This window comes from Python bivittatus, unplaced genomic scaffold (assembly GCF_059951505.1).
Source record: "Python bivittatus isolate LINGU-HERP-01145 unplaced genomic scaffold, Pbiv_v1 ctg000120_np1212, whole genome shotgun sequence".
Classification (NCBI taxonomy): domain Eukaryota; kingdom Metazoa; phylum Chordata; class Lepidosauria; order Squamata; family Pythonidae; genus Python; species Python bivittatus.
This window is the reverse complement of record NW_028277037.1, coordinates 3906648-3933864: the sequence shown is the minus strand read 5'-3', so window position 1 is coordinate 3933864 and position 27217 is coordinate 3906648. Positions and strand designations below refer to the sequence as shown.

The window sequence follows — 27217 nt, the reverse complement described above, 5'->3', positions numbered from 1 at the left end:
CCTCATTTCTTAATTTTATAAGCTGCTTTGATGCTCCTGTCTGAAACATATCCTACACACCTCCTTCCTGTAAGTATATGTAAATAACTGCTGATCTTAAACAACACAAGGCAAGTTTTCACAGTAGGTTGCCTTTATGGCTACAGAACATAGTCTGAATCGCTTTTACTCTCACAATATTTTTCTACCAAACATACATCTGCCTTCTACTCATTATGCTAGGCTTCCATAAAGGAGCACATATTCACCAAGGAGAAAAGAATCAGGCTGTTTTTACACAATTAACTAAGCTTTATTGTACTTTGCCTTAGCAAATCATTCTAAACCTAGGCTAAGGGAAGAGGTGAGAGCCTTGAGTTGTGCAAAATAAAAGAAGGATACAAAACTAACAATAAAGAAATAAATTGAGTTCGGGCTGGGTTCTGACAATACAGAAGCCATGGTTAGACCAGGTAAATTAAGATATATTTTCAGACTGTGATTAAGGTGGAAAACCTGAGCTTGTCCTTAGTTTACCTGGTCCAACCACGCTTCCTGTATTACCTAGGCTCCCAGCTAGCTTATGCAACATCTATCATTCAGGAAAACAAGGAAAGATAAAGGAGTAGTGAAAAGGTAGAACTGCTCCACTTAAATTTCACACTTGGTGTACATGGGGGACTTTTTAAAAACAAAAGGGCTGAGAAAAGGATTAGTTTTCCTCACTCTGTGCATGGCAACCCCATTTGAGCCACTGTACTCCGGCTTTCGTCTGTCTGCTTGAGAAAAGCCAGACTAGTCTCAAAAGTTGATGGAGTAACAGCCAGACAGATGGGGGCCAACAAACCATGACATGAAGTTGTTTGCCATACCATTAGGTTCAGCAACCTTGGGTAAATCTCTTATCTGTCAACAAGAGTAACATACTTAGGATTTGTAATAGAAACTACATCAGTTACAAATTCATCTGTACAGGTAGTCCTCACTTAACAACCGCGTGTTTAGCGATGGTTCGAAGTTACAACAGCCTCAGAAAAAGTGCTTTACGATTTGTACTCACACTTACAACTGTCGCAAACCATCGCACCACCCCCTGCAGTCACATTATGACTTGTGACCTTTTTTACAACAGTCGTTAAACAAATCACTTGGTCATTAAGCAAATTCCAGCAAAAAAAGTCCATTGGGGAAGCCGGATTCACTTACCCGTGTGAGTTGCTTAATGACCATCGTAAAAATAGTCATAAAATCAGGTCTGGTCATGTGGCAACTCACTTAATGACCGCCCCACTTAGCAACCAATTTTCCAATTCCTAATGTGGTTGTTAAGCAAGGACTATCTGTATGGAATCAGGATCTGCAATTAAAAAAAAAAGAAACTAAAACACCCTAAGTTAATACTGACTATACATGTGGCTCCACTTCAGGACAGTAATATATAAATGGATATAAACACAGTTGTACAGTAAAGGCAAGATTACAGTCTTGCATCAACTTACTTAGGAGCAAGCAACATTACATTCAATGGGACTTACTGCTGAGAAGACACAGACAGGCTTCTGCCCTTAGTGCATTTCTCTACCCACCTGTTACCTGAAATGCAGGACTTGACAATAACACTGACTTTGGTAAATAAAAAGAATTCTTTCCCACTCCATTTTTAAACTCTGGCAAATCATTAAGATCATTTAAAATTTCACCTGTTTTGTCTTTCAATATTTTGCAGTTCCCTGTGGTCCCTTTTCAGATGTTTGGTCAAAGATGTAAAGTATTCTTTCAGCAGATTTTGGAAAGGTTGTTGTTTCTCTGGGCTAATTATCTCACTGGGAGGAAAGCTCAAGTTAAATTTATCTGCCGCACTTTTAACCTTTCTTGGTACCAAACCAGCAATATCATCTCCACAATGCCGGCAGAAACTAATCACCACTGAAACGTGGGTATGAGATTCACGATCAGCATTAATAATGTTTTTTAGCTGTTCATAGATTAAAGATAAGCCTTCCTTATCTGTGAAAATCCCAACTATCGTCAATTCTGCAATGAACCGCAAGTCCGTTCTCAGTTTTGTAATGTTAGGCGTCTTCTCTTCTTTCCTTGCTTCAAAATGTTTCTTCCAGACTTGAAGCAGCGATGGAGCAAAGTCAGCATATCGCTGATGAAACAACGAACACAGATGCACAGCACAGTTTACATCAGATATTTTCAGTTTTGCTTCTACAATCGATGCAACGGCCTCTGCAATATACTTGCTTAAATTGAGGCCGTTGAAGTCATGGGACAAGGAGTCTCTCTGCTGCTCAGTGATAGTCTTTAATTTCTTAACAAAGGCAGTGTTCTTCTTGAGGCTTGAATCCAGCCTGCTAAAGAAGTTCTCTTCTGGACGGTTGTCTGAGGCATTCTGGTTTTTGCTTCGCAGTTCCTTTCTTGCCTGGTGGCGCTCCCAAGCTTCCTGGTGCAGTTGATGTGCTTCTTCTTTTTCTCTAAAAAGTACGTAAACAGGCAAAGTTATATTTTAAGTCAGGATTCAGCCCTAAGAAACCCTTCACTAAAGAGCAACAGGGTCACCAGGAGTGAGCAATACATTTGTTAACAAAAAATAATTTTAAATCACGCATTCATCAAAACTAAAAATGGCAGGCACTGTCTTGGAAAATCAACTGTTTATTCATACAGGAAGGAAGGCTTTTTCTAAGATGATCTCTAGTACAACATATATATTATCATTTAAAACTGAGCTGTCTCTTTAAAGATGTTTAACATATATACACTACCTTTTCAGATTGAATGGTGAAAAAAAAATTAATATTAAAATAGAATGTTTGAACAATGGGGGGGGTGCAGGAGAGAAGAAGATCTGTGCTTTCCTAAACATTTCTCCCAGCATCTTTCGCCCTTTCCTCCAAAAATACAGGCACCAGAAATACACAAAATCTTACTTCAGTTGAGCAGCTGCTTCTTCTTGCTGCTGCTTCATCTCTTCCTCTTGCTTCTTTTTCTCTTCCTCTTCAAGTTTTTGCTTTTCCTCTTCCTCCTTTCTCTTTTGTTCTTCTTCAGGTTTTATTTTCTCATCATCTTTTTTCTTCCATTCCTTGTCATCCTTTTTCCGCTTCTCCTCCTCTACTTTTTTCTTTTTATCTTCAGGTGGCTTTAACATATCTCTCTTCATGCCAAGCCTGACATCGTCCTTGGGTCTGTCCCGGCTGCTCACTGACCGCCTCTCACCAAACTCCTTTTCTTTGTTACTTAACGATGTTTCTTTTTCTTCCATGCTTGCTGACTTCTTACGCTCAGCTGGCATTATGTTATCCAGGAAGATCTGAAAGATTATTAGCATCAAAGTGTCATTACATTCAGCTTTCATTTGTTTTTCAAAACTACATCTACCAATACATTCCCATCCCCAGCCTCCAAAGCTACATGCTGTCAGATAGCTTTTCATATCCATAAACTGTATATTAATACACACACACATATATACATGCGTGCCTCTTTCAATCTGACACGCTGCAGGTGTGTTAAAAATTCCATTGAAATCCGACACATCAAGAGGGCAACTATGATTTTTTTTAAAAAAGTTGCTCAGAGTTGAAGTAAAGACTGAAATCTGCAAACACTGGCAAGAGCTTAAGCAAATGCGCTAGCACATTGTATTGTTCTCTGAAATAGATACAACATTCAACTCCTATATTTTATTTCAGGCCAAGAATAGAATGAATTATTTAACAGTAAGCAGTTAATAGAGAGGTAAAAGCTGCAAGTTCAATAAACACTTGTTTAAAAATTTTCAAAGATTTGAATTCCAAAACTCAAGCGTTTAAGCACACATTCACTATTCAGATAATGTAGACTTCATTAATTCCATTACAGTCAAAGGCCAACAACATAAATTGCAAGAAGTTAGACGTCCAAGCAGTATTACAACACAGCAGTACATTATAAATAATACAATACATAATAACATGGTAAGATAAAAGCAGCGAGCGATGATGTAGTACAGTTGGAGGCAGACCTGGATTACCAGTTTTGGTGGTGTCCGCTTATTTTTCCTGCACTACACAAGCCGCTGCACAAAATTTAGCTGCATTAGAGACAATAATAGCATGCAACATGTCTAAAAATGAAAAGTTTTTTTATTGTTTGCCTTCAAGTCAGACTTGACTCCTAGCAACTATATGGATGAGTCCACAGAGTTTTCCTGGCAGCATTTTCAGAAGTGGTTTGCCCTTGCTTTCTTCCCGGGGCTGACAGAGTGACCAACCCAAGGTCACCTAGCTGGCTTTCATGTCAACAGCAGAACTAGAACCAGAACTCCGGTTTCTCTTTTTTTAGTCCAGCAGATTAACCATTAGATCAAATTGGCTCAGGTTTTACTATAGACAGAATGGGCTTATTACACAGTACTGTACAGCACAACATGCTAAATTGTTTTTAAACACTGGCTGGCACACTTCTCAAAAATTGACCAAGTAAATCTGCCTTCCAGCAGAACAGATGGGAGAACATTAAATCAAGCTTGCAAGAAAGCTCTGCAATGATTAGGCAGTTCTAAGGTGGCAGGTTATTTAGCTGGCTGCAAAACTCAGATTCACCATCCAGGACCTAAGTCGTTAAAGGCTGAAGTTACTCATTTTACTGTTCAGCCCCATGGACACACTATTTAAGAAACACCCTATGTGTTCGGCTGTTGGTATCAGCTTAAATGAAAAGTAAAACTTTTTCCCAGCTCATTAGCAAGCTTTATTAAAATGAAAGTAGGAGTGTGCAAGTATTTTAGCAAATGAACTACTTTCCCTTCAGAACTAAAATATATCTGTGTACATAAGGGTAGGGACTTTCCAAGTCTTTTTCTCATAGGCTTCTGATGCGGAGTCAGTGGTCTTTTCGCAGATATGAAGGGATGGGGTTTACATCTGTGGGTTGTTTAAATAACAGTCACTTGAATCCTTATCAGTCTGAGAACCACCATTAAACTAAACTTGACTGTGGCCCACAAACTGCAAAAGCTCTGAGAGAGACAAGCAGTTTATCCAAGAGTCTTGTTTCAGGCCAAATGGAATTTATCAAGATTAAAGAAACAGACCTATTAGCCAGAAATTAAATATTACTGGCCAAACAGAGTCTCTATTTGAGGACTGTCTGTATGCCCATGCAACATCATTGCTATATGAGCTGCACTGGTTCCCAGTAGGCTTCCAGGTGCAATTCAAGATGCTGGTTGCCACCTTTAAAGCCCTACATGGCATGGTGCCAGGTTACTTGTGGGACCATCTATCTCTGGTGGTTTCTGCCCTTTCCAATATATCTGGCAGGGTGGGCATGCTTCAGGTCCCCTTGGTGCAAAAGTACCAAGTACCTGGTTTTGGTGGTCCTTCAGAAGTGTGCCTTCTGTGTCATGGCACCTGCCTTATGGAATAGCCTCCCCCAGAGATACAGATGGCTCTAGCTTTGTTGGTCTTCAGTAAAACCAGCTCTCCAAACCTCTCCAGATAAAGGAGAGGACCAGAGATTTCCCACAAGTGCTCCAGGCAGTTGCTCCTTGTGCGGAGACAGCAAGATAGTGGTCTCTAGCGGGTTTTGAGCACTGGGAGACAAGGGAATATCCATCTTGCTCAAGCCGCAGTTGGCACCTTTAAAGGACAATAAATTTGCATACTTCCTTTTCTAATCGCATTTGAAAATTGCTTATTAATTATTTTTCCGCTATTAGAAACCTTTGGAGTGACAAGTCTCAAAATACTGGGTGAGTCTGCCTTCAATCCTTAATGAAATAAAATTTTAACTACAAGCTTAAGAACTTTAAAAAAAAAATTAAAAACAGACAGCAAAAGGTTGATTAAAACTTTGATTTTAGAAAGCTACAAATGGACTAAGAGTCCAGATAAATTTGAAATAAGATTTTGAAATTAAGTAAAGAATCCTTTTCATGGGAAAGTGCGTTTGTTTTGAATTTTTTTAAAAAACAAATTTTTAAAAATTGGACACTAGAGGGAACTAAAGATTTCAATTAAAGCAAAAGAACACATAAACTTGACTAACAGTTACAGAATAGTATAAAATATTCTAACACTGGAAATACTGAAGGACACTTTTGAAAAATGGAATCAGAAATTGATATTAATGTCAACAGTGATATCTATGTATGGATAGACTGGGTCTAAAAGATGCTATGGAAGAGGAATAAGCTTTACCTGACAAGACAGAGACTGAGTTGAAAGTGGATTTACAAATGGCAGGCTACAAGAATGACATAGAAAAAGATGTTGCACTGGACATACAAAAGAAACTGGCTTGTTTTAATAATTAAAAGGGACATACAAACAATAAACCAAGAGAGTGATTATACAGATATTTTTTTCTATATTGGATTTACAAAAGAGACATGTTAAAGCTTTGATGAATCTCATGAGAAGGGACAAAGAAGAAATGAAATCAATTTCCACAACTTTATTTGAATGGATTAAAGATTAAGATTGTTAGAAGTAAAAGAAAGGAATATAAAGTTGGTTTATTTGATCAAGATTAAAATAGACACATTATTTATGGTAACTCTTAATGGACTTTCACTGACACCTGGACTGAAATGACTATGCTTTATGGATTTTTTAAATAGATAACAGACGGGATATGGGAAGAAGAGATCATTTGTTGTAATTTAAGAGGAGGTGAAAAGTTACTAAAATTGTTTATACTTGTGATGAAGGTTGGAAGTCACTTCTTCATATATTTTTCTTTTTCTTTACTACATTTTTTTTCTTTCTACCCTGTCTTTCCTATTTTTTCCCTTCATACCCTTTACTCCTTCTATTTTTCTATCTTTCTTTTAGTTTGTATTAGTTTTTACTATTGTAATTATAATCTTTAATAAAATTATTTGAAAAAAATAAATATAACAAAGTAGGGCATAAAGCCTAGAAGGTGCTAAGGACCCCGGGGCATACTGAGAAATGTTGAATAAAAATGAACAAACTTTTAAAACAAAACTTCCATTTTCCAGTAAGACCTAATACGAGGTTGGGGTTATGCATCCGACCCAAGATGAACTGGTGTGCTCCAAAACATAACATTCAAAACTAGTTGGCAGCTATGGGATACAGGAAGCAACCACTGGATATTCAGTCTAAAACTGAAATGATATGTGGTAATGACCTTGAGAGATGAGGGGAAGAGATGCTGCCTAAGGAATAATCAGATAAAAGGGGGAGAAGCCCGCAGCTAATTAATGGGAAGGGAAAGAAACTTAGAAAGGATCTGCTCTAATTTATCAGGCTGTAAAAAGAGATGGCGGGAGAAGCCTCTTTTTACTTAGACTTGCTGTAGTCTGTACTTTCAGACTTGCAAGATTCTGTTAATGCAGCCTTACAATAAAGTTGAATTAGCTCATTTTGTTGTTTCCTGTCTGGTCTACCTGGGAGGCTGACAAAAACACACTATATGAGGAATGCAGACAAACATGTAAAATTTACTTAAATAATTCAAACTCTCAAAAAAGCATACCTTGGCTATCTCAAAGAAAGCTAACTTAGATCACACATCACTGGTACTTACGTGGGAGAATACCAGGAAATCCCAAGACTGTAAACTGGTCTGGGGAAATGAAAAACAGCCCAGAAGTCAATGGTGGCAAGCCACATCTATACTGTCAAGCTTGACTCAAGGGACACTTGACCTTTTTCCCCAAATATATGTAATTCACCCATTAAAACCCAATTTTTCACCAACTTTATTGTGATCAGTGAACTCTTATTTTAAATTTAATCTTTCTCTGAAATAAGATTTTCTTTTTCATGACCAATATATTGGCTCTTCTATTTCCATTTACTTTTCACTAAAGAATTACAATTACAGAAATCAGTCCTTCCTACCTATTCTTACTTGCTCAATGTAGTCCCAGGGCAGGAAGCTAAAATGGGAAGTTGAAGAGATATGCTGGAAGAAGGCAATGGCAAACCACTTTGGTAATGTTGTCAAGAAAACTACATATACAAGGTCACCAGGAATTAACTTTGAATCTAGAGTAACTTTACCATTTTTAAAGAGAGATTCGGGGATAGAGAACCTTGACATTCTTCAGCGCAGGTGAGTATTTCTGGTGTTTGTAACTACATAACACAGAAACAAAGTTAACCTAATGATCTGATTTTGACAGTTTGCCAAGACAGTTTAACCATGCTTTATTGAATAATCCATAATTTTCTGGGTTTGCACCTAACACTAAGTCATCCATGGTTTGGTTTGGAAACTATGAACATATTATAACTTAGCATAATGAATGAAAACAGCAAAGAATATCTGATGGGTAAAATATGTTTAGTGAAGATGAATGGAAGACAGGTGGCAAGATATTCTCTTTTTCACACTATAGATACATAAAAGTTTTTAGAAGTGTATTAATAAAACTTCCAATATTCTAAATTATGGATATGGAATTATTAGGACTTCTTCCCATCCCTCAAAGTAGCAATTATGCTCAATATAACAACAGGGTGAACAAAAACAAATATGATACAATGAAATTTCAAGAGACGAGTCAGGGATTAATATTGGAAGCCATCTCAGAACATCTTTAGAAAAATTTCCTAATTTTCAAGTGTCATTTTCTCAGAATTTCTAGACATAGGAATCTAAATTCAGTTTATATTCTACATAGGTTTTAAGTTTCTACATTTGTTACAGAAATTGATTTGAATGAGTTTTGAATTTCTTCTTCTTTATCTCAAAGATTATGCATCATCAAGTCAATGTAGATTGTCTGCAAAAAGTGAGTCCTCATCATATATAATATAAGAACACTCTGCCACCCTCCTTTGGATTACAATCCTCTGCTTTCAGAGTCAGAAAGTAAACTACACATGATGGTGATGGCATCAAGGTATTGCTTACTAACCATTATGTATATTCAACAGAGCTACATATGTTAGTGTAAATGGAAACCTATATTTTAAACTGTATTGCCATGTCATATGACAGATGTTTGCTGTTCTTTGAAGCTGCAGAAACACAGACCACTTCAGTTAGGAGTAGGCACACCCTGCCTAAAAGCCACATTTAAATGCGAAATTTTGCCTTTGTTGGTTACCAAGCAAGGAAAACAGGCCTAGTATCACTTTCAAAACCTAAGTTATTTCTGTGGTCCAGCTATAAAAGCACTGACACATTTATAGCCTTATAACAGCAATAGCAATTGTTAAAATTAATTTCACTGTGCTTTTCCATTAGTTTTTAAAGCAAACATTTTTCAAATTCTGTCATTTGACCAACTGACCAAGTATTTTCTGACTACAGTACTGTGACCTATCCCTGCTATATATTAGAAAATGGAGTTCTTATCCTAAACGCATGGGCTGAATCTTCTTCGGTTCCCTGATGATTCTATAACAATCCTGTCAGATTGTACTGTATATACTTATTAAACTGGTAACTACAGCAATATTACATAGATCCTGAAATGCTTCTTTTAGATGTAAGTTATGAGTAGCTCTTGCAAGGCCAAACAGGAGTTTGTGACACTTCGGAGTGATCTCAGAAACACACTGAAATTGGACACTCACCTACTCTCTTGAGCACAGAATTGCCACTTCTAAGACTGAAAGAATATATGACTAATTGCATTAAGGAAAGGCTGATACAACCCCAAAACCACGTGAAATGCAAACAGGAATTGACTATGCTTCAGAATACATTGAACAAACCAGATGTTTTCAAGTGTTTATAAAAATAAAAATCTTTATTACAGTCACAGACCAGCATATACAGAATAACGCTTTTTAAAAAGTAAAATTAGCACCCGTGTCAATAACTGTTATTGGCTATTTGTGGGCAGAATTTACATATAATGTAACAAGTCACTACTTTTAAAGAGATAGAGTTATCTTGATCAATTAATACGTAATGTAAATAGAAATTATCAGAATGTACTGGAAACTTAGCTAAAAGAGGAGTAATTGGCTGGTGAAGCGAATCCCTACAAAACTGATAATCAAGAAGAATATGGGCCATGGTTTCTATTGCACCCATGCCACAGGGACACTAATATGTTTCAAAAGGAAGTCTCTTATATTTCCCTTCCAAAACAGCTATGGGGAGGCATTAAAACGGCTGGAGTTAAAGCTCTCCTGAATTTAGGGGTCAAAATTTTGTATAGGTTTGAAGCTGGTTGGGGAGCTAAAATTCTCTTATTTATAAATATGTTCTATGGGAGGGCAGCAGTTTCTACTTGACCTTCAAGGGTGTCTGTCTGTCTGGCTGTCTATATCTATCTATCCATATAGACATAGATATACATACAAATCCCAAATTGATGGCCAAGGAAAAGGGTGCTCAGGTGCATCAGAGAAAGGAAAAAAACAACGTGGGTTGTACCGCTAATGTTTTAAAGTCAAGGCTTACAAACCTGCCACCAAAAGGTCTAAACAAAAACAAAAATCACGAACTGTTGAACGGCCCCAAGAAGTAAAGGCTACGGGAAGACCGGACCAAAACAAAGGGACAAAACCGAATCAGCCAAGCAGAACCCTTCGCTTCCTAAGACACGCTTTTAGCCCTCCCTCAGATCCGACGACCTGAACGCCTCCCCTGCCTCTCACGCGCCTCCGACAGAGGCTCTTCCTTCCCCCGCAGCCCTTCCAGAGCAGCCAAAGTTGCACGAACGGCCCAGCCCCGGCTGAAGCCCCCCAGGCCACCCAGCCTGACCCCAACGGAGCAGAAGGCGGCCGCCCTGCCCTCTCTTTTCTCACCCCTCTCAATTCAGGCGGACGAGGACGAGGAAGCGGGGCTGGAGGGCAGCGGGGCGCCAGCGCCAGCACCCCCACTGGCCCTGCGGCTCCAGCGACCCCTCCCCAACCAACCACGCCGACCTGCCAGCGACCCTCCCCCCGTTCACTCCTCCTCATCGCGTTGCATTGAAGCTGCGGGTGGGTTTCAGCGCCCTCTAGAGCAGCTCAAAGCGGGGGGGGGGGCGCCTCCTCTCCTGCCTCCCCGCAACAACACCCTTGCGAGGTAGGCCGGCTGAGAGTGAGAACGCGGCCAGGCCAAAGCCACCCCCGGAGCGTCCGCGACGGAAGGGAGTCGTGAAGAGGGGTCTGTCCACGCGCCCGCCCGCCCCTGCGCTCCTCCGGGTCTCCCAAGGCGGCCAGGGCCTCCTGCCCGTTCCCTGCCGCCGCCCAGCGCCCCCCAGGCCCCGCCCCCGCCCCCCAACCTCTCCCCCTGCTCCTCCCCAGGCCGCTCTCCCGACGGGGGAGAAGGAGCGGAGGAAGCCGAGGGGGCGGTTACCTCGGCCCGCTGTAAACATCGGTTCCAGCTTCTGCAGCTCCAGCTCCGTCAGGCTCTTCTCTCCCCCCTCACTTTCTTCCAGGGCGAGGACCCCGCCCCCCAGGCTGCCCCGGAGGGTGCCTGCTCGCACCCCGGCTGCCCCACCCCCCTCCTCGAGCCCCCCGCCTTCAGAGGGGAAGAGTCAGGAAAAGGGCAGCGTTCGGCACTCCGCTAAAAGGAGCAGAAACCTCCCCCGCAGTGGGCGGTTAGGACCGTGGCTGCAGGTCTGTCAGGCACTGGTTTGGACAGCCATCACACTCGTGGGTCCTGAAGGCAGAGAGAGAGCAGGGCAACCCCGTGCTTTGGTTACCAGGGGAGGCGGAAGTGGCCGAGGAGGCGTGACTTTCCTGTGGGGGGGTGGAGCTAAGCCTCCAAGCTCCAGCTTTTGAAAGCAGTTTCACTTGCTTCGAATTTGCTGATAGGATGAGAAAAGGCGCGGGCTGTCCATCTGGGAATATTAGAAGGGAGTTGCAAGAATTTAATCGCTGCTCTGCTCTCAACCCTTTCAGGGAGGGGGGAATGAATGCATTATGTTCAAGCTTTGAGCTTAATCGTGCTTGTCGAAGTAAGACATGTTTAAAACAGAATTTACTCCCAACCCTAGTTAGAGACTCAAGCAACATGCATTTTTAGTGTTTAACTATATAAAGTTTGGAAAGCAATTTATGTCAGACTTTCCCGATGGGTATTTTTTTGTTTGCACTGTTCCAAAGCCATTTATCCAAATAAATGAATGAGCTGGCTGGTCTTAGGTAAACCAAACTTCATATGTTCATGGATTTCAGCAAGCTTAGAGGAATCTACTTTTGCATAAGGATCAGGCTGCATGTAGTTACTCCCGTCTTGGTTTTAGTGAAACCCAATTGGAATTGTGCTTGTCTATACATTTTTTATTGCTGTAACAAAGCCTCTCTGTGACAATAAGTGGGTGGTACATTCAACTAGAGTATGATGAAAGAAATGAGAAATGTGGATGTTATTAAAGGTAAGATATAGTTGTAGTCAGTGCATAAACAATTGTTTGTCTCAAAGTGGAACTGGCTTGTAATTCTGATACACGTTCTACTTCTTTGCCAGGTCTCTACTTCTAGTATTTATTTTTATTTAGTTAGTTTTTTGAATTTAAAAGCCACCCAACTCCAGTGGACTCGGGCAGTGTACAAAACTGGAAAAAAAACATAACAGGTAAAAACCCTAAACCAGATGGACAGCCCAGACTGAAATAAAACAAGACAGGGACCAAAGACAAACAATAATACATCAACCTGGTGCCAAAGCCAGGTTTTCAGAGCTTCTGAGATACACCAGTCTTCGGGGCTGGCTTTTCTTTTCCAGAAACTGGAAAACTTGATATGCAAAACTCCCTGGGAACATTGCCTTAAAAAGCTTAATTAAATGGAATATTCTGCCAGTGGGCTCAGCTGATTATGATGTTCCATTGGAGGAGCAAAGCAGTGATCTCATTGCCATTTGCAATTCTTGCTCTACAACGATCCTATCAAAAATGCAAACTAAATCATATATTGATTTTGGGTATAAAGAAAATCATGGTAAGTTTTTTTTTTCCCCAGTTAAAAGTGTGTTGTGTTAAGCTCTGATGTGTTTTTTTTCTGAGGCCCAGTATAATGTCTGAACCTGGCTACTGTGGTATAGTCACCACCTGAAGCTTAATTTAATTTGCAAATATGTACAGCTACAAGCCTGATCCACACAGCACTGTAAGTTATAATGGGATTTATTGGGTTGGTTTGACATCTTAACTGAACTCAGCAAATTTGACTAATTGAGCATATCACACAGTTATGCAAACTATGACGTATGTTGCATAAACATGTCATCAAACATGTTCTTTGATGCAAGTTCGAGATTGGTGTCATAATTCATACTAAGGCATAATAGGATTTGCTGTTATGCTTTTTTTGTAAATCATAGTTTGATGAAGCTGTTCACACAACATGTCTAATAGGGTCTTTTACAAGCCTAGCATGTGCAAACTGAGCAACTTGGTCATTGCCAAGTCAGTATATCAACAAAGTTTAATAGAGTAATAATCTACTCTCTGAAAAGAAGATGGATTATTTCAGTTCTCACCAATGACATTGGGCAGTTTACAGAAGGTTAAAACAATGTTGAATGTTGTTTTAATATAATATAGAACAAGATAGAAATGAAGACAGAAAAATCCCCCCCAAAAAACCCTGACATGCTCTAATACTGCTACCAGTTACAATTAAATTTACAATTAAATTGTAATTGGTACCAATAATGTAATGTGAATGTAAATTAATTAGCTACAAAATCTGGATGACTGTAGATGGCTGAAAAGGGAACTACACATATATCTTTGCTGCCTTCAAATAGTTCTCTGGATTCTTAGACCCAGAATCTGGTAGGCCTTGGCACACTATCTCTTTGTTTTTCTCTTTTTATACCCTTTTTAGCAGAAGCATACAAGCAGAAATGGGTGAAATAACTAAGCTATCTTCCAGTGGTTCACGTGTCTCCAACCTCGGTGATGCTATGGATTTTTGTATACTTTTGCAGGAATTCTCAGCCACACATGGAGCTGGGATGCTAAGCCATAATGGCTGCTATAGGTTTCAGCAGAATAGCCTTGCTTTTCCTAGTTTTCTGCCAGCAGCGCTGAATGTGTTAGGCAGACTGGCCCACTGGAAATGGGAGCCCAGCTAATAAAGCACAGCTAAGGAAACCATGATGCGCCATATTGTGGTTCAACCTCAGTGTGATGAAAAACAAAAACTTGTATTCAGAGCTTCAAGGAAGCTCCTGGAATCTTCTCAGCAATTGTATTAAGTGTGCAAGTGTGGGGTCTGCTCCCTGTTTATAGACACTATCTTGGGCAAGCTACTGTATATAAACAGGAAGAAAACCCCACACTCGCTTGCCCCGGTGATGCTACCTAGCCAGGTAACAAAATGTCTGCAGGCAAACCACCAAGCTCAGAGAGCACCCAGGACTCCACAGTCCAACCCTGAGCTACAGACATTCTCTTCCACTGGAAACAGCAAAATGTGCAGAGGGAAACACTCGCTGGACGAGCCACGCGGGTTGCAACGCTACGTCCTGCAGCCGGGGCCGTCAGCTCGCAGCGCCTTTTGCTCGGACTGCCTCTAGACACGCAGAGCCCCCCCTTGTGGGCGGTCCTTTCCTCCCCCCTCTCCGCGTGCCCCAATCAGCGCCGGGGGCGTCGTCGGAGGCCGAGCCCCGCTTTTGGCTCGGGAGCAGCCCGGCGGGATGGCGGCGATGGTTGCTGCGCGCTGGCGGGCTTGGCTGCGCGGCGGGGCTCGCTCGGGGCGGTGGGGGCCGCTGCTCGCCCGGGCCCCACCGCGGCGCGGGTACCACACCGAGCGCGGCGTTTACGGCTACAAGCCGAGCCGCAAGGCGGAGGAGCGGGGCGACGGCGCGGAGCGAGCGGAGCCCTCGCGGCCAGCAGGTCGGCGGGGACCCGGGCGGCGCAAGCTGCGCGGGGATGGAGAAGCGGGTGGGGGGCTCCTTCCATGGGCGGGGGGGGGGCCTTGCATGCACACAAGGGGGGGACCGCAGGAAGAGGGGCGTGCAATAATTCCCAAAGTGGTGGTGGTGGTGGTGGTGGTGATGATGATGATGATGATGATGGCGGCGCTGGTGGGAGAGTTGCTGGTTAGCTTTCCATAAGAGGTAGCTGGAAATCCCCAAAGCCTTCCGTGGATGCTGCTTTGTTCACCTGAGCATTAGCTTTTTTTTTTTTTTTAATCCAGCCTATATCAAGTTTAGCTTCAGAGGCGTGTTAGTGAAAGTGGCTTGAACCCGCACCGAGAACAGGCGCAGTCTTGGCAGATCCTGGTCGCGTTGCTTCCCTGGCGCTGGATCAGCGCTTTCCTCCTCCTGCCGAGAAGGGGACAAGCTAGCTCGTGGCCAGGCTTAAAAACAAGAAGAAAGGGAAATGTTTGGTTTCCTAACTCTTGAGTAAGCCTGCGTGGGATTTTTGTGCCTACAGCAATAACAGCCTCCTTGGGGTTATCCCACATTTTCTGATGTGGTGTAAAAAGGCTTTTTCTAGCTTTCTGCTAAATCTCATTAGGATGAAGACAGGATTAAATCCAGCTTCTCTCCAAACCAGTGTTTCTCAACCTTGGCAACTTGAAGACGTGGGGACTTCAACTCCCAGAATTCCCCAGCCAGCCATGCTGGCTGGGGAATTCTGGGAGTTGAAGTCCCCACGTCTTCAAGTTGCCAAGGTTGGAAATATTACTCTAAACACACTCTTGTCTCCCCCTCCCTCTCCCCCCCCTCTTGTTCTGGACACCCACAGCTCATGGAAAGGTCCAGTGGACTGGGTATTAATCCAACCCAGGCAGAATACTGTAGGCATAAGAAGCTACAAGGTTACTAATACATCTGAGACATAATATCCAAATATGGATCGCCAATATAATGAAAGAAATAGTATCGGAGTGGAATCGAACAGCCTTTAACAAAAGTCCACTTACGTGATGTGCTAGATTACAGTTGTCCAGCAATGATGCTGAGCAAGAAAAAGTCCAACAAGAAGTTTAAAGTTTCTTGAAAGGACAGGGAAGATTTTGGATTGAAAAAGGCTGAGATAGGGCATTATCCAGCTCCTAAAATTAGGCATAGGCAACCGGTTGAGATGGGTTATAAATGCTGTAAACAAATAAATATTCAGATTAAAATATTGAAGCATCCTCTTGAAGATATCTGAGTCAGCGAAGGGCCCTCTGTCAGTAGACATTCAAACAACCAGAGGGAGGGGGCCGTAAACAATATGGTGAGGGTGAAAAGCTTTGCCTGTTTAATATTCTGCTTCTTTTTTATTTTTACATCCTGGTCCATCGTTTTTAGAATTTTGAGGCAATACAGAGCAGGTCTTCCTCTTCATCTAAGATTAATTTGAGAAGAACCCTTCAAAACACTTTTTACTCACAGGGAGGGTTGTGCTAATCTCATGTGAGCATTTTGTGTGTGCAGGGATTAAAGAAACTTTAGTGCAATGTTGTCTGGACAGTTGGTGTAAAATATCATTCATAGATTGACACGGATAAGATGATCCCAACATTCTTTCTCAAATGCATTCTAGAGTGTTCAGAAAACTTTACTATGTTGTAAGACTTCCAACTTGTTTTTCCAGCAAGTCTTGGCATGTATGTCTTTGAATCTATGGAACTGCATCTTTCATTGAAGTACTGTGGTACCTCGGTTCACAAACTTAATTCGTTCCGCGACTCTGGTCGCGAACCGAATTGGTCGTGAACCGAATCAAATTTTCCCATAAGGTTCAATGTAAATACAGTTAATCCGTTCTGACCGAATTTGGTCGCCAACCGATTTTTGATCGCGTCCCGAATCAAATTTCCCCATAAGGTTCAATGTAATTACGGTTAATCCGTTCTGAACCATTTTTTTTTTTTAAACTGCAAAAATATGACACAAAGTACAGTACGGAGAGAGAGAACGCTAACCTTGCTCGACGCGACTTCTGGCGTGGAGGACAGGAAGGCGGGTGGGGAGGCGGATATTGCTTGGAGGGAGAGTCCCCCTCCCTACAGGAAGCCGCGACCACGTGTCACGGGAGGGAAAATGGCTGCGGATCCTGTTTGTAACCCGATCTGGCGTTCGCGAACGGAGGCAAAATTTTGCAAACAGAGCTGTTCGTGAACCGAATTGTTCGTGAACAGAAGCGTACCACTGTAAATGAAAAACCGGGCCTGGTTCAGGTTCCCTGGGAATCCTTGGATTTCTGTGTTCTAGGACTGAGATTTCACTCCTCAAGTTTTCAACACAAATTACCATGGACTCTACATGCTATTATATTTTTACTTACATCAGACCTATAGAAGAAACTTGGATTCCTCCTACACTTCCTCACCATATGTAATCATTTGCAAACAAGCTAAATTTATACTTGTTCTCTTAATTTATAGCTGACCATGGACTAGTTCGCTTAGTGACGGCATATCATGAACATGGGCACAAAGCTGCCAAAATCAATCCACTATTTACTGGCCAGGCTGTGATGGATGTGGTGCCTGAAATTCAGGTTCTGACGGAAACCTTACAAGGGCCTTTCAATACGGCAGGTAATGTTGAATAATAACTAGGTAGGTCTTTTTACAGTTGTATCCAATTCATGTCAATTCAGAAATAGCTCTTAGTACTTGAAGATCATAGAATGCAGAAGTTAAGCAGAGCTGGCCCTGACTAGTACATGGATGAAAGTTCACCAGGAAATCCTAAAGCTGAAAACTAGACTGGGAAGTCAACAACAACAACAAAAAATCCCAAAACAGGGTAATACCAAACTATATTCCATATTGTTGGCAAGAATAGGTCCATAGAATCCACAAGAGTCAAACTCAACTGAAAAATACTTTTGTTTTGCAAGGAGAACATTTGTGTTATTGCTGGAATCTTGGATCGTTGCTGGAGAGAGGTACACTATCATTCCCATTCTTTTTCATTTCAGGGCTTTTGAACATGGGAAAGGATGAAGCTTCTCTTGAAGATGTCCTATCTTACCTGGAGCATATCTTCTGTGGACATATTTCTATAGAGACTGGCCAGCTGTCAAGCATACAAGAAAAGGAATGGATTGCTAAACGGTTTGAGGAACTGAAACAAGAAGCTTTTACTACCGAAGAGAAAAAATATTTGTCCAAGCTCATGCTAGAATCTCAGGTGCATTGAATACATGTTGGCGTACGCGTGTGAGAAAATCATTATCTTTACGGATTAAAGAAGCAAAACCAAGGCTAATTTATGAAAATGGATGGTTGTTCAGCTACATGACTGAAATGCTAAATGCAACTGATATTTTGAAGGGATTGTTTTCCCCTCGACTGAATTCTAATTGACAGCATCATTTTGCAAATTAGAATATGAAGATACCTGATTCTGTTTGTGCTGAATATGATTAGAATACCTGTATCTGTTTGTGGTGAACGCAATCCCTTGTCGGAGGCAGTGTTTTAAAAGTGGGCTGGAGCTAGTGTCTGTCCTCCCCTGATTTGCAAAGTTGTATGCATTCAACTACAGGCTAATAGAGACAGTAAAGTGTTTTCAAGAGAGTCATTGCTTTGACTTTGGAGCCTAATTGAAAGAGAAAATATCCGTTGCTCAAATTGCACAGATGAGTGTAGGAATAAAAAAAAAAATCCTTGTGTTTATAGAACAAAGTAAATAATCCATGCTGATCCCAGTCTTATTACAGAAATACAAAAGATAAGCCCTAAAAGTTTGTTTGAGGTTCATATTAGCCCACTGTGTATTCATACTGCCCACACTGGTGAATGAGTGAACAGAGTGCAAAGTCCAATGAATAAATATCTCCGTAACCAGGAGGAATTGAGGACGTTGGTCCGTTTTTGCAAAACACCTGATCTCTACAGAGGATGCTAAGGCTGATGTATTGATAACATTTGTTGTCTGTAACCAGACTAGTACAAATGTGAAACACCATGTAAATGCATAGGATTGAACTTAAAGGTGGGGGGGGGAGTCAAGATTGTGAGCTGTGCATGCGTGTTCCTTAACTACTCCTAGACTTTTTCTATCCTATTTTTTTTTCTTTTATTTTCTAATCACTTTGGACTGAAGACAGCTGAATAGGCTGTATATATTCATTTTTGACAGCGAATATTACACCTTGTGGAACAAGTAAAAGAATTGTTTCCATTTCTGTATTGGCTATCCATCTGCCATTGCTGGGGGTGAAAAAGGATAGCCAACTTAAGGAAGAGCGAGGGTATTTCAGATATAAGCAGTAAAACATTTTGTGCACACTGTTTTTTCAGAACGTAGTCATATAGCTGTGGCCTAATGGATACAGAAGATAATTGATCTCTTAATTTTGATTAAACAACTACTGAAAGTACATTATTAGTTGTGTGCCAAACCTCTTAAACCATTGTCTCAAGTTTGAAATGGTTGTTTTCAGCTCAAAACACTTCCAGAATGATCTAAACAGCCCATTTTGAGCATGGCACAACTGTTTTGAACTTGACAGGAGATATTTTGAAGTCAAAGCAGTTCATAATGAAAAGGTTTTGCATAGCCCAAACTGCTATGGTCATTTATTCTGGATTTAAGCATGTCTTTCTCTGTTTTCCAGTACAAATCCCCCTTTCCCTTTTATGGTTCATTTTGAACCGTTTTGTATTGGCAGTAATCAAAATTATCCACCCAGTTTGGAAACTTGGTTTTGACCTAGGTTTGTGTATCCTGACTAAGAGTAACTTTGATTAGTGTTCCCTGCGGTTATTCCTTATGCAGATCTAATGGTACATTAGAGTCTTTGGTAACCAGTAGCGAAGCAAGTTGAATAAATAACTCCAACATTTTATGCTTCACAGGAATTTGATCGTTTTTTAGCTACCAAGTTTGCCACAGTGAAACGCTACGGCGGCGAGGGTGCAGAAAGCATGATGGGATTCTTTCATGAACTGTTAAAGATGTGCTCGTATAGTGGGGTGACAGACATCATCTTGGGAATGCCTCATCGAGGTAGACTTAATCTTCTCACGGGTCTTCTTCACTTTCCGCCTGAGGTAAGGAATGGGTTTTTAGAAAATGTCCTCCAGAGTGGCTAATTTTGATACAGAATGATAGCTGACAGTAAAAGCTGCATGAACGATAATCGTGCTGGCATGATGATTCTCTGAGAAGCCCTTGGAGCTGATTTTGGCCATCCAAATCTCATTTTACAAATATTTCACCCCCCAAATAATCCATTCTCTGGCCTTGTGTGCAGAAGTTACTTAGAAGTTCCTACAGCTCAGGCACGTGTTTTCATATCTTGTAGATTCAAGGCCTGGTCGCAAGATGAAGGGCCCTTCCCCAGGCCCCCAGCAGTGTTCTTTCCTTCTCTGTCCCTGAGAGGGGAAGACAGTGTGGCCCTTTCTTCAACCCCTCTGCAACTCTGGTCCTTTCAGTGCACCTCTGCAAGCAAGGCCAATAAAATTGCTCTCTGCACAGAAGTGAATGCACACGGCTTCCTGTGCAGCCATGGGTTCTTGTAGATTGAGAAGAAGCGGTGCCTGCCGTAGGAGAGGACTTAGGTCCTTCTTGAAGCAACTGTTTGGACTTCTTCCTTTTGACTCAGCACTCCCGATGCAAAATGAAAGATCTTGTGGAATAATTTCCACAAGGTCGCTATTTCTACCACAGCAGAAAGAAAAGTAAAAGTGAGGTGCTAGGTGAGGATCTGTTTTCTTTGGCAGTTAAAACACAAATGGCTGGGGAGGCACAGGCCTTCATGGCTGGATGGGAGAGGGGGCAGTCCTGCAATGGCTTCTCTATGCAAAGCAGAATAGTCCCATAAGACTTGTTCTGTTTTCCTCAGGAAAACCTGACTTTCCTGCTGGATCACTTTGATCTGGCCACAGTATTCTTCAATGGCAGGTTAGCCCCAAGACAGAGGACGCATCCTCCACAAATGACAAACAGGCAATCTTGGTGTCAGAAAATACCAAGAATGGTGTGTGAATGAGCTCTAGGTCACTTACTAGTTAAATAAAAATATAGCAAAATTGTAACATGGGTAACTAAACTCTAGTATAACTATTAGAATTAGCATATTTGGGTTCTAGAAATAATTCTCCATAACCTCAACTCTCTTGGTTGAGATCATAGGATTGCAGAAAAGCACCTTTTACAAGGTCAAAGTATTTCCTAACCCAACCCAGTATTGCTTACTCTGACTGGTAGCAACTCTGCAAGTCTCCTGCAGAAGTTTTTCATCTTTTTATTTGGAGAAGCCAAGGACTCACCCCACGGCCTTTGCTATGTAAAGCATATGTTCTACCCTATGCTCTACCTTGAGCTGTGCTCCCAAAAGTCAAAATATTTGAGAACAGCTTACTGTGTGACATGATGGGTAGAGAATTCATGCAAACTCTCTTTATTCAGCATCTTCAGTTTTTTGGAGCTTCTAGAGCATCATGAGAAAAGGAAGTGGAGTTGGAATTTAGATCTGCTTCCCCAATAGGCTTTAAAGCTTATGTTTGGGGCCAATCATAGCTTCTTAGTTCTGGTTTGTACATCATGTCTGCATGTCACAACGTGTTTAGCTGTGCTTCCATGAGTTCTCTGAACCCACCTCTTATGGTTAGCAAGTTATGATTTATGGACAGCCTGTGGTATATATTTGGGAATAAATTGCATAATGAAGATGTTGTGAGATAGTGTTCAATAAGTGTGAACACTGTTAGGCTGGGTCATGTGATAGCTACAGCTTTCACAGGGTAGAGTTACAGTGGAGCCATGCAGATATGATATGTCGGTTCTTAGAAAAGATACCAGCTGTTTCAGAGGAAGCTTAGAAGCAAAGAGAGCAATGCCTCAAAATGTAGACAGAGGTAGAAAGGCAGCTAGTTGGCCAAATGTTTGGAAACTGCTGCATTAATAATTTTATTCAAAATTGCAAAAGTGATTACATGTAATTTTCTTACCTTTCTGGGAAGCTGATGTTCCGTAAAATGCAAGGCTTGAGTGAATTCCCGGAGAACTCCCCTGCAATTGGAGATGTCCTCTCCCACCTCACGGCATCTGTGGATCTGGACTTTGGGTTTCACCGCCCGATTCATGTCATCTTGTTGCCGAATCCTTCCCATCTAGAAGCCATTAACCCTGTGGCAGTTGGCAAAACAAGAGGGAGACAACAATCTTTGCTTGATGGAGATTACTCCCTATCTAGTTCTGCACAGCCAGGAGATAAAGTCATCTGCCTGCAGGTATCTTGAGAATCAGCAGAAAATGGGGAGCATGGAAAGTCAGAAAGCTAGATGGGAGATTATGAAATAAAGCTTCTGAGCCAAGCAACGCCCTAAAGGTGTATGAGGCAGAGACATTGTGAAAGCTAGACGCAGCATGGTATTGTCTGTTCTCAGATGAGAGGCTAAGCAAAGGATGCCAGATGAATTAAATGAATTATACTGCTTTGCTGACAATCAACTTTTAAAACAATTATGGAGGCTATTTTAGTGTCTGTGCTTCTCCAGAAGTTCTGAATTGTTAAGAATAGTTTGAAAGTAGTTGCAGTCTCCTGGAAGGGGCTAGATAGCCATCAGCCTAGAGAGGCTTTATCTATGGCTTTCCTACTTTAAAGAAGGGTGAGAGAGCCTATAGGCCCCCCTCCCATTCCAAACTGCAGTTCCAGGGAATGGAAACCTATCTTCCTCCCCATGTTGTTCTTCTGCAGCTGGTATTTGGAGACATGCTGCCCCCCATTTGGAGTAACCTTGAACCTTCAATATTAGCAGCCCATGACAGAGCTGTCCTCCTTGGATTTCTTCTGTCCCCCTTTTAAAGCCATCCAAGTTAATGCTCATTTCTCTATCTTATTTAATTAATTAATTAATTAATTAATGCCCGCTACCCTATCTTACCCTATTAGTGAATCCAGATGGTTTATTATGCTCTGTGTGAATAAATACTTTCTTTTGTCTAAAGCTTCTTCCAAAGGTTCATTAAATGCCATTGCTTCTAGCATTTTGAGAGAGTTCTTCTTGTCTGCATTCTTCATGCCATGTGCGGTTTTATACATGTTGATCATGTCACCCCTTGTTCATCTTTTTTCCAAACTAAAGAGGCCCAAATGTTCTAACCTTTTCTCATTAGAAATCTATTCAGCCCCCCTGATTTTTTTTTCTGTATTTTTTCAACTCTATTTTATTCTTTTTCAAATGTGGTGACCAGATTTGTACCCAGTCATCCAAATGCAGACATACCTTAGATTTGTCTAAGGACATTAATATACTGGCCATTTTATTTTCAATTCCTTTCCATTCCCTTGCATGGAATTTCTTTTTTTCACAGCTGTCACACATTAAATTCACATCTGCACTTCACCCCTCGGTTATACAGTTGGTCTGTTATACAGAGAAGTTTCCCTTTTGACTTTGAGCTCCTTAAGAAAATACAGCAGTATCACGTTTTTGTTTTCCCACATGAGTAAAGTTGAGTCTCCTTGGAAGAAGGCAGGGTCCAATCAGTTTTGTTATCGATGCCATTTTTCTTTGTGATACAGGTTCACGGAGATGCCTCTTTCTCTGGCCAAGGCATTGTTCCGGAAACATTTACCCTTTCCAATCTGCCCCATTTTAGAATAGGTGGAAGCATTCATCTCATTGTTAATAACCAACTGGGCTACACTACACCAGCAGAGCGAGGAAGATCATCTTTGTACTGTAGTGATATTGGTATGTATCACAGGATTTTGAGGATAACTGCTATAAAATGTTAACAAATTTAGAGATTTGAAATGTGACTCAGACACTGAACAAGTGTGATGGAATGGACTTATGAAGGCCAGGCTCAGGGAGATAAGCATGTTCTTAGCCCCCAGCAGGAGTGTGGGAGGTTCAAGAAGATGAGGCTGGCACCTCCCTAAGGAATTCACGGTGTTGTGGCTGGCTGGCTTGGGAACTAGGGTTGAATCTGGGGAGATTGATATCAGGTTCAGCCCGAAGAACTCCAAAAGACAATGCAAATACAGTTCTGTTGCGTTTATTAGCTTCCACCTCCAGACAGAAATCTCCCCAGACTGGACCCGAGTTCTCAAGCCAGCCAGCCACAACACCGTGAATTCCTTAGGGAGGTGCCAGCCTCATCTTCTTGAACTTCCCACACTCCTGCTGGGGGCTAAGAACACGCTTATCTCCCTGAACCTGGCCTTCGTAAGTCCATTCCATCACAACAAGTATGCTTAACTGGATGCTGAATCTAAACAGGACAATTGATATGCAACAGCAGGAATACCAATGAAAGACTTATATTAAATGGACTGTGAATATCACCCTTGAAGAAAACTGCTACAAGATGTTTTACTATTTTATATCATCAACTGGCATGTTACTCCAGTGCTGATGGCCAAAATCTATAATTTGTTTTCTAAAAAAGACTGCAAATGCAATCATTAGGTTGGATGGTTCTTTTATATCTAGAGGCAATGTTATAAAGCTCAACAATTCAAAAAGATGATTTATTATAGAATGAAACAAATCTTAAAGGTGGAATTATTTTTCCTAACAGCTGTTTTTCTGTTAAACATCACTAAGCCTTATATTCCTACAAAGTACAGAGAATTGGCTCTACCGGAGTCCACCTTCCTTTGACTCTCAGAGAGAGATACAGATGTTACATTATGTCATGCCCCCATGTATGAGGTTTAACATTTACATCCCCTCTGTAGAGGAGGGGGAAATTTCTCAATTTTTGCCCAGCATGCAACAGTGTTGTACACAAAAAAATGTGTTTTCAGAGACCAAAGAGAATTGGCTCTGTATATGATACTAATTGCTAAGATACTTTTATCTTTCTTTTTGTAATCACACATACTTCTCCTTTTAGAAGAATGGCAAATTAAAATGTGGCAGTATCCATACCTTTGACAATAATTTTGTCAAAAATAACTTTTTATTTGAAAAAATAATACACAATTGGACTTGGAAGCCATTCACGGATTATAATTCTACACTCGTATGGCATCTACAATTTGGCTTTCTCTTAATATAAAGTTTTAATACATTAGCTCTTGCTTAACTTGTTAAATAAGGATGGGACTTTTTAGATCAGATAGAAACTCTGGTTATTCTTTACTCTGGCTTATGTTTCATCTATTGGCTGTCTTTTGTTAATTACTGAATATTATCTTGATTTTAATGATGATTTTGATAACTTTTATATGCAATACTAATCTGATGTTATTTCAAATTTTTCACTCAATTTTATATAGTAGGAATAGTGCCCTTTGACTGTGACTATCCTGTTTCGGTATACTTGCAAAATTATATGGATTTCGGGATCCAAACCCATAATCCAAAATCCTGCATCCTAAAATGATATGAACTACAAAAACCTTACAGTAAATTTGTTGTTTGTTGTTCAGTCGGTCAGTTGTGTCCAACTCTTCGTGACCCCATGAACCATATTGCGCCAGGCCTTCCTGTCCTTCACTGCCTCCCTGAGTTTGCTCAGTTTCATGCTCATTACAGTAAATAGACCAATATATTTAAAGGAGATCTTCAGTAAATCCCAATCTGTAATCTAGATTGGGAAGTCAAAAAAAGGATCCTAGAAGATGGCAGTGGCAATCCACTTGCATGTTGCTGCTGAAAAAATTACATGGAAGTGCTTACAGTAGGAAGCTGCAACATTCAGCTCATTATTTTAGTTTGCTACTTAGGCTTGGAAGCTAAGCAGGCGCAACCCTGGTTAGTACTGGATGGGAGGCCCACATGGACCTCCCAAGTCTGCTGGCAGTTGAAAAAACATCACAGAAGAATCTCTTTTTTGACTGTTGCTGATAAAACTATGACGGTATCTTTGTAGCCACTTCCCAGGAGCTGAGCTCAACTTGAGGTTATCTTTACTTAATATATTTGAAGTGATTTGATCAAATTATCATCCAACCCTGTTCAGTGTTTGGTGCATGTGATACTTTATGCTTTGATGAAGGACAAGATATACTTTCCCCATCTTCCTTCAAAACCTGCAATGGGTCCATGTCCACCCCCATGTTTGAAGGCAGTAGTCCTAGGATTACAGAGCTCTGTCCAATGAATTGTTCCTGCTTGTTTCTCACCATCTGATGCCTGAGTCACCTGCCTCGTTCTGCCTAACAATGCAACCATCTTGTAGCTCACCTACTCAACCTCCCTGTTTTTTGCAGTCCCAAGTAGGCAGCAAAAACTGGAGGTCTATAAGGCCATACGTTCCTAGAGAATTCTGTTTCATCTAGTCATCTTTTGTGTGACTCCACCCTATTCTCTGTCCCATTTTAGGTAAGATAGTTAACTCTGCTGTTATCCATGTGAATGGGGATGACCCTGAAGAAGTGATCAGAGCTGCACGACTGGCTGTGGAGTACCAGCGACACTTCCGGAAGGATGTGATTGTGGATTTACTGTGCTACCGGCAGTGGGGTCACAATGAACTCGATGAGCCTTTTTTTACAAACCCCACCATGTATAAATTAATCAGGTAGTGCTTAAATTCCAACAGGAAGAGTTGTTGACAGTGGAACCAGTACCCAAAGAGGTGGTAGGTTCATCTTCTCCAGATGTGTTCGAGCAGAAGGTAGATACCCCTGTCTGTTGGGGATGCTTTAATTTGAATTCCTGCATTGAGGTGGAAGTAAGACTTGATGATCTCAGTGGCCTATTCCAACCCTTTCAAGGCCATCTAATCCTTGCCTCTTTTATTTATTTATTTATTTATTTATTTATTTATTTATTTATTTATTTGTTGGATTTCTCCCCCACCCATCTCCCCCACAATAGGGGACTCTGGGCGGCTTACAAAGACATTAAAACTATAAATATATATAAAATACATACTATATATAAAATTAAAACAATACTAAAAAAGGAAAAATCCAAGATGGAAAATCGGGTCGGGGACAGCCGGCCACTTTGGGGCTAGCCATCTCCTGCTTGAGATATTCTCTCCCCACCCCAGGCCAAGTGACAGAGCCAGGTCTTCAAGGTCCTTCGGAAGGCCAGGAGTGAGGGGGCCAATTGCACCTCCGGGGGCAGAATGTTCCAAAGAGCGGGGGCTACCGCAGAGTAGGCCCACCTTCTGGACCCCGCTAGACGGAGTTCTTTTACTGAGGGGGTCTGAAGCATGCCCCCTCTGTGTGAATGGGTGGGACGGGTGGAAGTCATAGGGGAAAGGCGGTCCCTTAGGTAACCGCATGGCTACCTTGCAAACCCAGGAATTGCACAAGTCCTTTGAAAGAAGGTCCCCACCTGTGCTGGATCTGAAGCACCTTTGCCCACTTTGCTGGCTGGGGAACTCTGGGAGTTGAGGTCTGCACATCTTAAAGTTGAGAAACCCTGCTCTAGAACACACACTCCAGTTCCTTATTGCAAAATGATAGGAAAATTATGGTTCCAGTCCTGCCAGGCTGTTTGGC

The 27217-nt window shown here is 41.4% G+C and overlaps 2 protein-coding genes across 3 annotated transcripts in view; one reads left to right on the top strand and one right to left on the bottom strand.

Moving 5' to 3' along the window:
• UPF2 (UPF2 regulator of nonsense mediated mRNA decay) overlaps positions 1-11326 on the bottom strand; it is a 54799-nt gene extending 43473 nt beyond the window's left edge. For both annotated transcript variants that reach the window (XM_088134858.1, XM_088134859.1), the window contains exons 1-3: positions 11248-11326; positions 2916-3295; positions 1680-2459 (exon numbers count right to left, since the gene is read on the bottom strand). In XM_088134858.1, the coding sequence (XP_087990984.1) occupies positions 1680-2459; positions 2916-3277 (1142 nt within the window). In that variant the 5' untranslated portion in view covers positions 3278-3295; positions 11248-11326. The remainder of the gene's footprint in view (positions 1-1679; positions 2460-2915; positions 3296-11247) is intronic.
• A 3180-nt stretch (positions 11327-14506) lies between these two features.
• DHTKD1 (dehydrogenase E1 and transketolase domain containing 1) overlaps positions 14507-27217 on the top strand; it is a 34325-nt gene continuing 21614 nt past the window's right edge. Inside the window, exons 1-7 of the mRNA XM_088134857.1 lie at positions 14507-14740; positions 17229-17384; positions 17771-17982; positions 19656-19850; positions 21765-22034; positions 23330-23501; positions 26085-26283. Of these exons, the coding sequence (XP_087990983.1) occupies positions 14542-14740; positions 17229-17384; positions 17771-17982; positions 19656-19850; positions 21765-22034; positions 23330-23501; positions 26085-26283 (1403 nt within the window). The 5' untranslated portion in view covers positions 14507-14541. The remainder of the gene's footprint in view (positions 14741-17228; positions 17385-17770; positions 17983-19655; positions 19851-21764; positions 22035-23329; positions 23502-26084; positions 26284-27217) is intronic.